The 13,022-nt window shown below is 38.7% G+C and overlaps 1 protein-coding gene across 3 annotated transcripts in view; it reads left to right on the top strand.

Moving 5' to 3' along the window:
• PKNOX1 (PBX/knotted 1 homeobox 1) overlaps positions 1-10,687 on the top strand; it is a 34,035-nt gene extending 23,348 nt beyond the window's left edge. For all 3 annotated transcript variants that reach the window (XM_008632847.2, XM_017733316.1, XM_017733317.1), the window contains 5 exons: positions 314-411; positions 2,418-2,546; positions 3,540-3,616; positions 5,124-5,296; positions 6,224-10,687. In XM_008632847.2, the coding sequence (XP_008631069.1) occupies positions 314-411; positions 2,418-2,546; positions 3,540-3,616; positions 5,124-5,296; positions 6,224-6,435 (689 nt within the window). In that variant the 3' untranslated portion in view covers positions 6,436-10,687. The remainder of the gene's footprint in view (positions 1-313; positions 412-2,417; positions 2,547-3,539; positions 3,617-5,123; positions 5,297-6,223) is intronic.
• The last annotated feature ends 2,335 nt before the right edge of the window (positions 10,688-13,022 follow it).

Raw genomic sequence — 13,022 nt, 5'->3', positions numbered from 1 at the left:
TGTTGGTTGAAGACCTAACTCAGTTAAAACAACGTGATGAACTGCTTTATAGCCTGATAATCATGGCATTTTCCTTTCAAAATAGATTTGGAATGCCTAAAATACAGGGAAATAAAATCAAATTTCATACAGTTTTTTGTGGATGGAAGAAAATTGTAGTGCAGCAAAGAGCACATCTTGCATGCTGACTAGAAGAGAATAATTGATATAATATCAAAAGTCTTGGATGGTGTGCAGTGCTGATGTGTTTAAAGAGAATAATGCTTGAAGGGCTTTTTCTTCCCCATAATCTGTGTTTCTGTTTTGCTTCAAGGGGGGACAGTGTATCAGCCAGTCACTGTGGTCACTCCACAAGGACAAGTGGTGACACAGGCACTGTCACCTGGGACTATTCGGATCCAGAACTCGCAGGTTTGTTTCATGGGCTCCACAGAATGGTGTTCTGGGTGGAAATACATCTCAGTGCTTTTAGAGTTTTGGTTTAAGTTTGACACACTGGCAGAACGAGTAATTAATGGTAAATTAGTGAGGCCACTGCTGTGGGAGTTACAGGCTGTATAATATGTCACAAGGTCCCCCTTGCCACAACAGGTCATCAGAGTTCCTGCCTGTTAATTGTCTTCCTTTACTGGTGCCAGAAGAGTGTAGGGACATGGAATGAAAAAAAAACCCAAACTAAAATTAAAAAAAATCTCCTCCCTAAACCCAACAAACAAAAAAACCCAACAAACAAAATCCCCCCACCAACACAAACCAAAAACCCCTCTGAATTAAATGAACACTTTTTCAATGTAAAACTCTTCTAATCATTGAACTATGTTTATATAGATAGATTTAATTTATTTAGATAGAATCTATAGATAGATTTAATGTATTGCATTAAGGTGCCACACTGCTGTTGTGAGAAATTTGGGTTTTTATCACAAAGGCAACCACTAGTACTGTGAAACTGTATGTATTTCAGAGTTTATCTATTTTGAGAAACATTTTTCTATAAAACTTCCAAAATACTCAGTTAAGACTTTGGGAGATCTTTAATTTTTGTTCCTTATACCCTAAAATATAAGGACCAGCACTCTTTTGAGGGAGGCTCTAAAGAGTTGGATCTGAAGAGATCAAAGAAACAACTAAAGAAACATGAAAACTAGACCATCTTCTGGTACAGAAAACCTTGCTAGCTTTCTCTGGAAGTGGTAAATCAAATCTTCCTGGAATCTGGATTTCATTAAAAATGCGAATGAGGAGCTCCCATCTCCACAGCATAAAATCTGTTGGTAATCACTGACTCACTGGCTTCTCTTTTTCCTTATTCTGTCCTTCCAACCAAAAAAGTGTGCACAGAGTGTTCTTTTAATTGGCAGGAGCATATCTGTACTCACCCATGTTCTCCCCTGGAATACAGACAGCTCTGTCCTCACACACCTTTCAGAAAGAAATATGTGAAATTACTCTCCTGGACTGAAGGGATTTTGAAAAAAATGGGGATTTTTAGCTTTTATGAAAAAAAAAAATACTGAGAGGAAAATAATGCCTCTAGCCTATAAATAAAAAAAGGACTTGACCTTCTGTGTACATCTGTGACTACTCTTGATGTTAGTAGGAGTCTCGAAACCCACCTATGCAAAGGTCACCTGCAGAAGATTCTTCTTCAATATCTTCTTTTTCAGTGTTTTAGAATGCTGTGGAGGTAGGGTAAAATACTGTGGAAAAGCTATTGAAAGTTCATTATAAAGCCTCCATAGGCAAGCAGGTTATTTAGAATGTAAGACATTAATTTGGAAATTAAAATGTGCTCCAAATATATATTTGTAGTAATTTGATAGCCTAAACCTTGTTTAAAACTCATTTCCTACATATTGATTGGCTTAAGAAATTGCTCCAGTTTGTCTGGAAAATCTGATTTAAAATTATTTCAGTTGCAATTGTCTTAAATAGAATCTTACATGCAATTTATATTATGTTTCTTTCTATTTCAATATAAGCATTTAAGAATGTATTCCCAAATGCTCACATAACCAATGTGCAAATGATTTGATGAATCCATAGGAAATGAAAAACAAAGAGAAAGAAATCTGAGTATTTAGGAAGTAGTATGAGTTTTGTGAAGTGAATTATAGGTTCTACTGTATAGATCTTAATGCTCTTTGAGAATTTAATGCATTTATTTAGCAGGACCTTTAGCATGTTTGGTTGCAACTCCAGCATAATAATTAATTTTACTTTGTCCTCCATTTAAGTCTTAAATCAGTAATATTTTACAGCTTCCATAGTTGTTTGTGTTTGCACACAGTGAGTATATTCAAGATATTCAAGCCTAATTTCTTTTTGTTCCTTCTATAAATGAGTTGTTCATTCATTGATACAGAACTGCCATTACTATGTTAACTGCCTTAATTCTTCTCAAATTACATGTGCAGCTCCAGTTGCAATTAAACCAAGATCTAGGCATCTTGCATCAAGATGATGGCTCATCCAAAAATAAGAGAGGAGTTCTTCCCAAGCACGCTACAAATGTGATGAGATCTTGGCTCTTTCAGCACATAGGGGTAAGGACTGAGCATGGTCAGTTTTTTATGTAGCTCTTTCATGTGGTCTCTTATGATTTTGCTTCATAAACAAGGTGAAGTTATTCTGTTGTCAGTTATGGAATCTCAGTTCAGTTTTCCCTGGAGTCATTTGGAGTAGTTCCACAGTCTAATGCTAGCTGACTCTTATTAATATTTTAATAAATATGTTATGTTTGTACTTCATGGTCTCAATAAATACAGTTACAAGGAGCCTTTCTTCATTTCACTGTGTTGGGAACTTAACGCTCTCTGCACCCTGGTTCATGGCACAAGGAAAAGAAATTCCACCTGTATTTTGTGATGTTTTAGCAGTATTTTTGACAGAGGAAAATTTCAAATTTTCTGTCTTTATCTCCTTTCCAATCCTTCTGATGTGTACCAAGCATGTCACTATCTGCTTGTGCTTTCAGCTGTCTTTCCTTTGCAGGAATACTTTGAAAGGATAAATGGGTCTCAAGCTATTACAATGTTTAGTTGATTGCTATTTTGCCTTTTACAACTGTTTTGCAGCAGAGAACTGATCCAGGGAAATTGCGTGTGCACTTCTTGTGTTACTTCCCATGCTCATCTGCTCAGTTCAGAGCAGCTTTATTTAACTCCAGAGTGCTCCTCAGTTCTCTCATATGACACTGCCCTGGCCAGCAGAACTAATCAGAGCTGCTCACATGCTGTGCTGCCCAGGGATCACGCTCTTTATTAAAGACTGTCAGCCATGAGAAGCTTTTCCTTCTGAATTACACATGGTGCCATAGACTCTCTCGAGGATAGAATCAGTTTTTGTGTAGCAAAGCACTCTTTGTTAAATTATTTTTGTCTATAAAAGTTTGTGAGGTTTCTAAGGTTTGTGTTTTAATGAGTCAGATGGCCTTAATCCACCATCTTTAATCAGATGTAATAAAGGAGTTCTGATTTTTGATGAGGAGGTGAAAAACAAGCTTATGCCTTTTTTGTTTGCTTTTTTGGCCTCTTTAGCATCCGTATCCAACAGAGGATGAGAAGAAGCAGATTGCAGCACAAACAAATCTGACACTACTCCAGGTTAACAATTGGTAAGAGCAAAGCCCTTACTTAATATCTGTCCTTGTCTCCACGTGCTTAGCTTAGAAATAGTGAGGAATAGAACTTGGACATCTGGAGTTGAACTTACGTATTCTACATATGTTACAAAATATGTATAGAAATTCAAGAGTTATGCCTTGGCACACAAGCATTTTATTTTTATAAGGTACAATAATACTCATGCCATTTAAATTATATAAGGATTCCAGAAAACATTGCAGCATTAAGGAATTGTGTTCTGTTCTAGTGCTGAGAGAGATGGAAGTACTCTCATGTCTCTTCTGCAAGTAAAGAAATTGAAGTAAAAAGGCATTTAGTGGCCTGATGGCTGCAGGTGTTTAAGAAGTTACTGTTAACAGATTCTGCTCTTGTATCAAAGGATGCCTTCCTGAGCAGTGATGTCTGAATGGAGAGGCAGTTCCTCAACTACACCAGTTCATGGTTCAGCATGTTTTGTCATGTCCTATCTTCCCTGGAGGTGTAAGATAAGACACCTGCCCTGCAGAAGAGAGGAGGGAAGGTGCTGACACGTGTCCTATTCACCTTGTGGCATCAGTTCCTAAAATTGCTGCAGCAAAGTCCCGCAGGGATCTGCCTCAGATTTCAAAGATGACACTGGGTGTGAGGCTGTGGAGGGGTCCAGGGGGGAAATAGTCAAGATAGTGACAAGATGGTTCCAAAAGTGGAACAGGGTGGCTATGCCTGTGTGACATGTGGTCATGTAGCTCTGTGCTCTGACTGCTGTCTTTTCAGCTTAGGAACCTACCAGCTGCACCTGATTTCCTCCCATTGCAGCTAAAGGTGGGTCCTGGATATGTTTTGTGAGATTTAGGGATGATATCCTCAGACCCAGCTCCTTGCCACAGCTCACTGTGTTGAAGTTGATTCAGTTTAAGTATTTTCACCAGCAGAAAGGGGAAGGGCAGCAATTAGCACTCTGAAGTAAGCAAGTGAAAATCAGAGAACTGAAAGGAATCAGGACAGATCTGAAAAAATGTGTTTGCTGTTGTCTCCTGGATCAGGAGCCAGCCCTTGGAAAGCCAAGGAGCCTGTAAAATAAGTAATACAGAAGCTTAAGGGGGTAAATGAAACCAGACCAAACAAGCCAGGTTGGGCAGGGGCTAGATTTTAGGTGAACCCTAATGAGAGGAGTATCAGCTTTCTGAGATGGGCTGTCAGCAAGTTTTCTGGTGCTTAGTTTTTAATGAGATCCTGAAGTGTACAGCTGTTGTGCTGTCTGGAGAATTTTTCCTTCTGAGGTGGGGGAAAAAAATGCTGTTAGCTGCAAAATTACAGAAGTGCTTTCTTAGCTAGTTTACCAAAATCAAAGGATGCTGGTGTTCTAGGAGTGGTTCTACACTTTAAAAAGAATGTGAACCCCAGCTGATAGATTTTATATTCCTAGGGCTTTTTTCCCTGCTGCATACTTTGTGAGTGTGTGATAGAGGGAATTTGCACCCAAGGTCCTAAGTTTACCTTGCCCTCAATTGTATTTAGGTTTATCAATGCTAGAAGGCGAATTCTTCAGCCAATGCTGGATTCCAGTTGTTCTGAAACTCCAAAAACAAAGAAGAAAACAGCCCAGAACCGACCAGTCCAGAGGTTCTGGCCTGACTCCATTGCCTCAGGAGTTGCTCAGCAGCAATCGAACGAGCTCACGATGTCAGACGGTGAGGAGAGCTGCCTAAACTTGGATAATAAAGTTAATTCCTCTCTGACAGGGAAATGGAGGGTTTGATGCCTCTGGGGGGAGGGGAACTTCTGGATATTTCAGTATAAATGTGGTTTTAATCTGGGGAAACATAGCAGAAATGTGTCACTTTTCCTGTAACAATTTTCTGTGGTTTAAGGAAGCACATTGTATTGGAATTTATGTTGAGAAACTGTTGCTTTTGTTTCAAAAGTTACAAAATGACAGAACAAAGGGTGCACAACTGTGATGTACAGCTAAATTCTTTCAGAGTGTGTGTGCACAGGTCAGGAGTGTCCTGTTGGATGAGCAGCTTCAGCTTCATGGCTGAGGATCTGCAGTTCCACATCTGCCTCACGTGGTTCAAACCAAACAATGAGAGGCAGAAAAATGTCATAGAGCCTCCAAAGACTTCAACTGAAGTTACTTCCTCAGCATCAGATCAAACAAAAAGATTTAATTTAAGAAAGATAAAGAACTGCTTTAGTCTCAGGATCATCCTTTCTGTCCTGCTGTCTGGTGCTTTATTCTTTCCAATTTGTAACAACTTCTCCCTCAGCCTCTGCTGGATCTGACAACAGCTTTATCCATTTAAGTCACCTTGAATCTCTATGAAAACTCCAATTTTTCTGCAATGAATTAAGCTGGAATGCTTTGCAGAAATGGCCTTGTGATGACTTCATTGGGGAATTGCTGTAAACACAGATTTAAGATTCACAACACAAAGTTTAAGATTCCTGACCAACCTAATTCTGGCATTTCCTGATATTTAAGTATTTGACAACCTATAGAACTTCTATTTTAATGTAGTTCCTTAAGTTTCCTTCCTGTTGATTAGAAACAAGCTCTGTTACGTATAAGTAGAAGGCAAGGAAGGCGCTGAAGTGCTGTGATTGTGCTTCTGCAGGTGCTGTCGTGACCATCACAGCTCCAGTCAACATGAATGTAGACAGTCTGCAGTCCTTGTCATCCGATGGTGCTACCCTGGCTGTGCAGCAGGTGATGATGGCAGGCCAGAGCGAGGATGAGTCTGTGGACAGCGGTGAGGATGACGGAGGAGACCTCTCGACAACAAATATCAGTGGGCTGGTCTTGGATAACAGCGATTCTCTGCAGTAGGAAGCAAGAGTGTGGAGAAAAACACTTAGGAAAAAGAATGGACTGACTGACTGACTTTTTATAGTTTGCACAGCAAACATTTTACACAAGTTTTATTTCTAATATGTTTTATATGTAGATATAGAAGGGTGCACTTTTTTGTATTTCATAGTAAGCTTAAAGAGTGTTTTTGCAGGTGCAGCAACTTCTTTCAAATGTGGGGTTTTTTTGTTTGTTTCTTTTCCTTTCCTTATTTCAGAAAATTATATCTAGTAATATAAAGAACCACGTAAGCACCCCTTTGTTCTCTGAATTGGAAGTGCTGCAGTTTCTGATGAATTATGCAGTTTCAATTAGTGCTGTTATTTAACACAGCTTTTGATGGGCAGGTGATGTAAATTTAAAGCATGTGACACTAGTGTGTGGAACTTGATTATTGAGTTAGATGCATATATTTGAAAGATGCTTCTGCACCTTAAAAACTGCTAGTCTGAGGTGGACAGCAACACACATAAAAAGAAACTGTTGATGTGTGATTCAGTAGAGAATGTATGGCAGTTTAAATAAGTTTAGTTTCTCTCATAGTCCGTGAGCCTGTTTATCATTTGCTATAAAAACTCCTATTTTTACCTTGCTGGGGTTATTGGATAAAAAAAATATTTTTATAAATTCACTAGAAATTGGGATGACAACTGTATTAAGCAGGAGGAAAAAAAAAAAAAAAGAATTTCCAGAGGGGAAAAATAAATGTTTAGTATTCCTATTTGGAAGGTCTGAAAATTGACCCAATTTAATAAACAAGCCTACAGTAGCATTCTATGATTCTCAGCTATCCCACAGTGATATACTATATTTGATAATAGCATAAGAAGGGCCCACTGTTTGATGGGATTTTGATATTGTCAAACATTGATTTATATTATGTGTAAACTAATATTCAAATTGCATAACTCTGTATCTAGACTTGTATCTGAAAATATTTGCTAAATGAGTATTCAGGTAAGTAAGTTCAAATACCCACAACTTTTCCAATTATTAGAGAAATTTAACCATTTATAGTTTGTACAACTGAATCTAAAAAAATGAAAAGTTGCCTACTATACAGTCATGAATTCTGCTATTTTATTGCATTTGAAATATTTTCCCCTAATACAAAAAGAAAAATATAACATGGATTTATATAAAATTTCTTCGGATCTGAAGTTTACTACCAGAATATACAGCAGGCTTTGTTAGAGTAGGAAATCCTTGTGTGTCATTTAAAAAACGAAGAGCTGGTGATTAAAACAGCTGGGTTTTGGTTTGGTTTTGGGGGTGTTTTTTTTGTTGTGGTAACAGTTCATTTCTTTTATTTTCCCAAAGTTTGAAGTCTGTGATTGTCTATCCATGGACACTTGCTTTTGGAACTTTGTATTTCCCGTTGTTGAGTACGAATAAGAGACTCAAGAGCCTCATGGTATGATCAACACCCTCGTTTGTCCCTGTCCATTTGTCACAGTGCCAGGACTTCCCTCTGATTTAGACCAAGTCTGGGTGTGTTTCTAACATGACAGGGAGAAAGGTGGTAGCTTTTAGACTCTTTAGACACTGTATTTGAACAAAGCCCTTTGGCAGATGCAAATATTGAATTGAATACTTAATTTCTGCTTCTCAAAACACTCAGGCACGTGCTTAGGTCCCCTTGATTTCAGGAGGATGATGGAATGTAAAGCTGGTCATGGCAGATTGTCTTCCAAGGCAAGGTTGAGGTGGTAGGAAGAAAAACTTCAGGAAGAAATGTCAGTGGCATTGCCATCCATACATGGAGAATAACAGGAGTTTCAGTGACTGGTAGATATTTTTTTTTTAATGGTTTTTACTCAACACAAGAGGTGTTTCAGCTGAAACACCTGGCTGAGCATCTTCCTTAGTTCAAGTGCTGTAATGATCTGCTCCACTGGACTGGTGATTTCTAAAGAATTTGTTTTCTTCTGACTTCTCTGCTTTGCCACTAATGAGCCATGTTTGTTAAACAGCACAGGAAATGAATAATGAAAGGTTTAATTAGGAAGGCTTTGACATAGCATAACTTTCTCAAAGGCTGTTGTCAAATCCAGTTTGATCCCAAAACACTTTAAAAGACAAGCCATGTACAAATCCTGCTCCTTTGGAAACATTCAGCCTACTGCCCCTACAAAAGATAGCTTGGATTACTGGAACTCAGAGTTTCTGAGTATTTTTGTTTTTAAATACAGATTCTGTATTTTTGTTTTTAATTGTTTTTAACTCCCAGAGTGCTTCATCACCCCCACAGTTTCCATTCTGTAGCAGGTTGTATTTGTTGGTTTGTTTGGGGGTTTTATTGGAAACTCAATTGGACAACCAGGCCTCAGGGTTTGCAAACTTCTGAAAGTTTATTTTTCAGAAAGAAGCCATTTTCTAGTTAACTATTTTTTTAAAAATTATTATTCCCCCCACCTCACATGCAGCAGAAGTTTTATTCTTTCAAAACATTTGTGCCCTTGTTTTCAGCTACTTTATCAATACCTGGAGACTGAAGTTGACAGAGTTTACTACGAAAGGGGAATATGGAATAGCTTCACTGTCAGATTAGAAACATAAAAAAAAATATAGGGATGTGAATTCCTAATACTGAAAAGCCTTCACCATTATAAAAGTATTGCTTAACATATGAAATGCAAACCTTTTCTTTCAATTTAGTGAGAAATCTGTAGTGGGTGTGAACTGCAGGGAAGTGCTTGTTCTTTTCATGATTTAAAAGAAGAAAAAACAAGTAGAGTCCTTCATTTTTTTTTTTTCTTGTGTAAGAAAGATTGCTGCTTTCAGCAAAGCTTCACCATTCAGGAAAGGTACATGTTTACATGAGTTAAAAAGTCTTTATAGGGGACCTAACTTCAAGTCCATGTATTATTCCCTCCCTGCCCCCAATTAAAGTCATATTCATATGCAATAGAACTAATTTGTTTTTTGAATCAATGTGATTCTTCTGCAAATACAATTATTGAAACTTTTAATTTCTTTTTTTTCAATCTAACCCAAAACAGGGTTCTCAGTCCAATTTTTTCAATATTCCTGGAACAGGCAAGGCAATTTTCTGTTGTTTTTTTTTTTAAACTTTGGAAGCATTGCAATTCAGGAAATCAATTCCAAAACAATCCAGATAAGTTTCTGAATGACTGTTACAAAGAAAAAATCATGTTGGAAAATACTCAGAATCAACTCTGGCTCTGCAGAAACTTTTCTACTTCTGGATATTGTGTCACAGAGGAGTCCTGCTGACCTCAGGGTAGCTCCATATGGATCCATATCAGGCTGCATTTACCTTTTTCTGGTACCTGATCTCTGTCAGGAACCTTTTGGGGAGCCCTCCAGCTCTACCTTGCCTGCATACCTGGGTCTTCTTCCAGTGGAAACCTGGCTATGGATGAAGGGCTTGGCAGGGCAGGATTTCATGTTGACCTGGGGTACAACAAATTTTTTTTTTGATGTTCAAAATATGGCCAGAAGGCAGACCCACAGTGAGGAACTGTAGTTCCCAGTTCCTGTGCTTCCAAAGTGGCTTTAGGTGTATGGAAATTCGAGTGGAGTAGGAGTACACATGGCTCAAACCCCAGCTCCTGGCTTGAGATTGGCTCAGATGGTCAGTGCCAGCGACACCGAGGGCACAGCTTTGATCCCCTTGTGGGCCATTCACTGGAGAGTTGGACTCCTTGTGGGTCCCTTCCAACTCAGAGTGTTCTGTGAAATCTGTGAAATAATACATGGAATTGTTTCTGGAAGAATCAGTTCACCTTCCTGACTTTAGGAACTTGGCAGCCCACAGGATGAAACAAAGCCTTTCCAAGGGATGAGAGTTGCACTTAAACAAACAAAAATCCAGAACACCCTGGTGTCTTGAAAAATTGGAACACATGCATTTAATTGTAATTAAAGTTGATTTAACATTTTATTTTCTGAAGCTGAGTCGTCTTGGGAGAAAAAAAATGAATAAGTATTTGTCTATGCAAGACACAAATGTCAAAAATGTGTGAATTACCCATTTTTAGGTACTGTATTGTTATTGTCTTTCTGAGTTCTGTTCCTTTGATTAGTCTCTTCAACATTTTAGCCTCACATTTGGCTTAGAGTTGAATAGGCAAAATGTAGTTTTGAAATCCTGTTGGAAATGTAACTAACCTTCGTTCCCTCATGAAAATCTCGCATGTTAAACAATTAAGTGAAATGTTTTGGTTTCCTAATAATAAATTCAAACTCTCACCACCTCCTGAAAACAGCATATCCATGAACATGCACGTTTAATTGTGGTGTGCAAACCATCCAACCATCAGCTGGACGCACTTCACTCTTCACTCTGGAGCTGAGGCCAAAAGCAGGTTCATTGTGCCAGACTCAAACTCAGCGTGGATTCCTTCCCTCCCTCCCCTGCCCTTGGCATGCTAAACTCCTTCAAAGACCTTCTGGGTTGTTTAATTTTCAAGTGCTACAGTAACCTGATGGTCCAGTGCAAAGTGCAGTGAAATTGGCACTGATGTGCTTTTCGGTGATTGCCCAAATCAGGAGATTTGTTCATTCCTGTCACCTGGAAATATAAAATCCATTCCTTTTCTGTGACTTAGTTCTTCAGGACCTGCTGAGTGGTCACAGTTGGTTTTGCCAGAGAAAAGCATGGTGTGAGAAGGCAGGGAAAGGCCTTTCCAACCTTGTAGACACCCATGAAGACTCACAGTTGGTGTGAATAGAACCCAGTGTTTCAGGTCGTGATGGAAGAGGCCCACGATGTGCCCATGGATTAGCAGCACTGGGTCTGTACAGTCGACAGTCTTTAAAACGTGAACCCTGTAACTTTTCTTTCCTTGTTTGTTAAGGGATTTTGAAGCAACTGATCTATCAAGGGATAAAATTAAAAATGAGAATATGCTTCATGGATGATTTAGTTTTACACTGCTGCTCTCTGTGAACAGAAAAAGCACATTTTGGAAGCAAAGCATTTACATTGCTTTAACAGTATTGTTTGGCTGAAAGACAAATACATTTTCAGGAAATCTTAAGCATAGTACTAAACTACTTAACCAGTTCTTGGCCAGGGAAAGTCCTTGGCCTTTGTATTTGTTTGGGGTTTCTTGTTTATGCAAATGAAGAAAAATGTTTACTAGTTCTTACCAGTGTGGGGATTTTTATTACACTTTTGTAAGGCAGGAGCAGCTTCGATGAAAGAAAAAATTAGCAGGTAAATAGTCCATAATGCTTGTGACTTTGGGTGGGGGTTTTTGTTGTTGTTGTTTCAAAATTATTAATTAAAATGGCATGGACATCAAACTTCCAGTAATGGTTCCAAGCATATATGGTAGTGACTTACTGAAAACACTTCCTCTCTGCAAATCCCATGGCTTAACTTGTTTAGCCACATTGCAATGCATTTCTAAAATTACCATGTTCTCCTAAATCAGAAATCTTCAGGAAATGAGCAGCTCCTTTATTACAATATTCTTTTCAAGCAAGAATCTCAAACTCCTTTCATCCAGCATGCAAGTCCTGCTCAGCAGAGATGAAACCAGACGTGGGTGCTCTTGGATTTACTTCTGCTGGAGCACTATTTATTCCTGTTTATCTGGCATGGTGACACCCATGTGTGTCTCCAGAAGGGAAGAGGGCAGATTTTGGATCATATTTTGTGGATCACTGAGTAGTTTGTGTTCTAGACAAAGGAGTATTTATCATTTCTTTGTCTGACCTTAGAAGAGTGTCTGAGAGTAGTGCCAGTAACTCCTCGTGATATAAATGGGAATAATTTTAACTCCACTGCTGCCAGGGAGCAATTTTTTCCTTAAATGAATAAACAACCTAACAAACAAAAAAATCCCCCTCCTGTAAAGGACGAGGGGGAATGGCTTCAAACTGAGAGAGAGTAGGGTAAGACTGGATATTAGAAAAAATTCTTCCCTGTGACAGTGGTGAGGCCCTGGCACAGGGTGACCAGAGAGGTTATGGATGCTCCATCTGTGGAAGAGTCCAAGGCCAGGCTGGATGGGGCTTGGAGCAACCTGGGCTGGTGGAAGGTGTCCCTGCCCATGGCAGGGGATGTTGGAATTGGATGATCTTTAAGGTCCATTCCAACCCAAACCATTCTGTGATTATATGATTATATCACCTAAATTAGGTCCCATATAGAATATTTTTAGTTGGATGGTTTCAAATTCCCCTGAGACATAAATCCTCTCTTCAAGAAGCCATTACAGGAATCAGAAGATGAGTTGTAAATAACTGGTGAGCTGGTTTGCTTTTGTGGAGCACCAGTTTACAAAGTCCTTTAGTCTGCAACTTAGGGCTATTCCTAAATGACTCTCTTTGTAAAATCCAGAGCAATATCCTCAAGGCTAAAACAAGGAAAAATAAACTATACACACAGTGTGAAATGAGGATTCTGCCAAAAAAACCCCAACAATAAGGCTGGGACACATATTAGGTATTTACTTATTTATCCATATGTAAATCCATGCAAGTTCAGAGTGTGTGAGGCATGTGGGATTACATCTGTCATGTATTTAAAACACAAAATGAAAAAATCACCATTTAGATACCCTCCTAAAATCTGAAAGCGATGTGACCTT

Source organism: Corvus brachyrhynchos, unplaced genomic scaffold, assembly GCF_000691975.1.
Source record: "Corvus brachyrhynchos isolate BGI_N302 unplaced genomic scaffold, ASM69197v1 scaffold32, whole genome shotgun sequence".
NCBI classification, from domain to species: domain Eukaryota; kingdom Metazoa; phylum Chordata; class Aves; order Passeriformes; family Corvidae; genus Corvus; species Corvus brachyrhynchos.
This window is presented reverse-complemented; position numbering and strand designations above follow the sequence as displayed.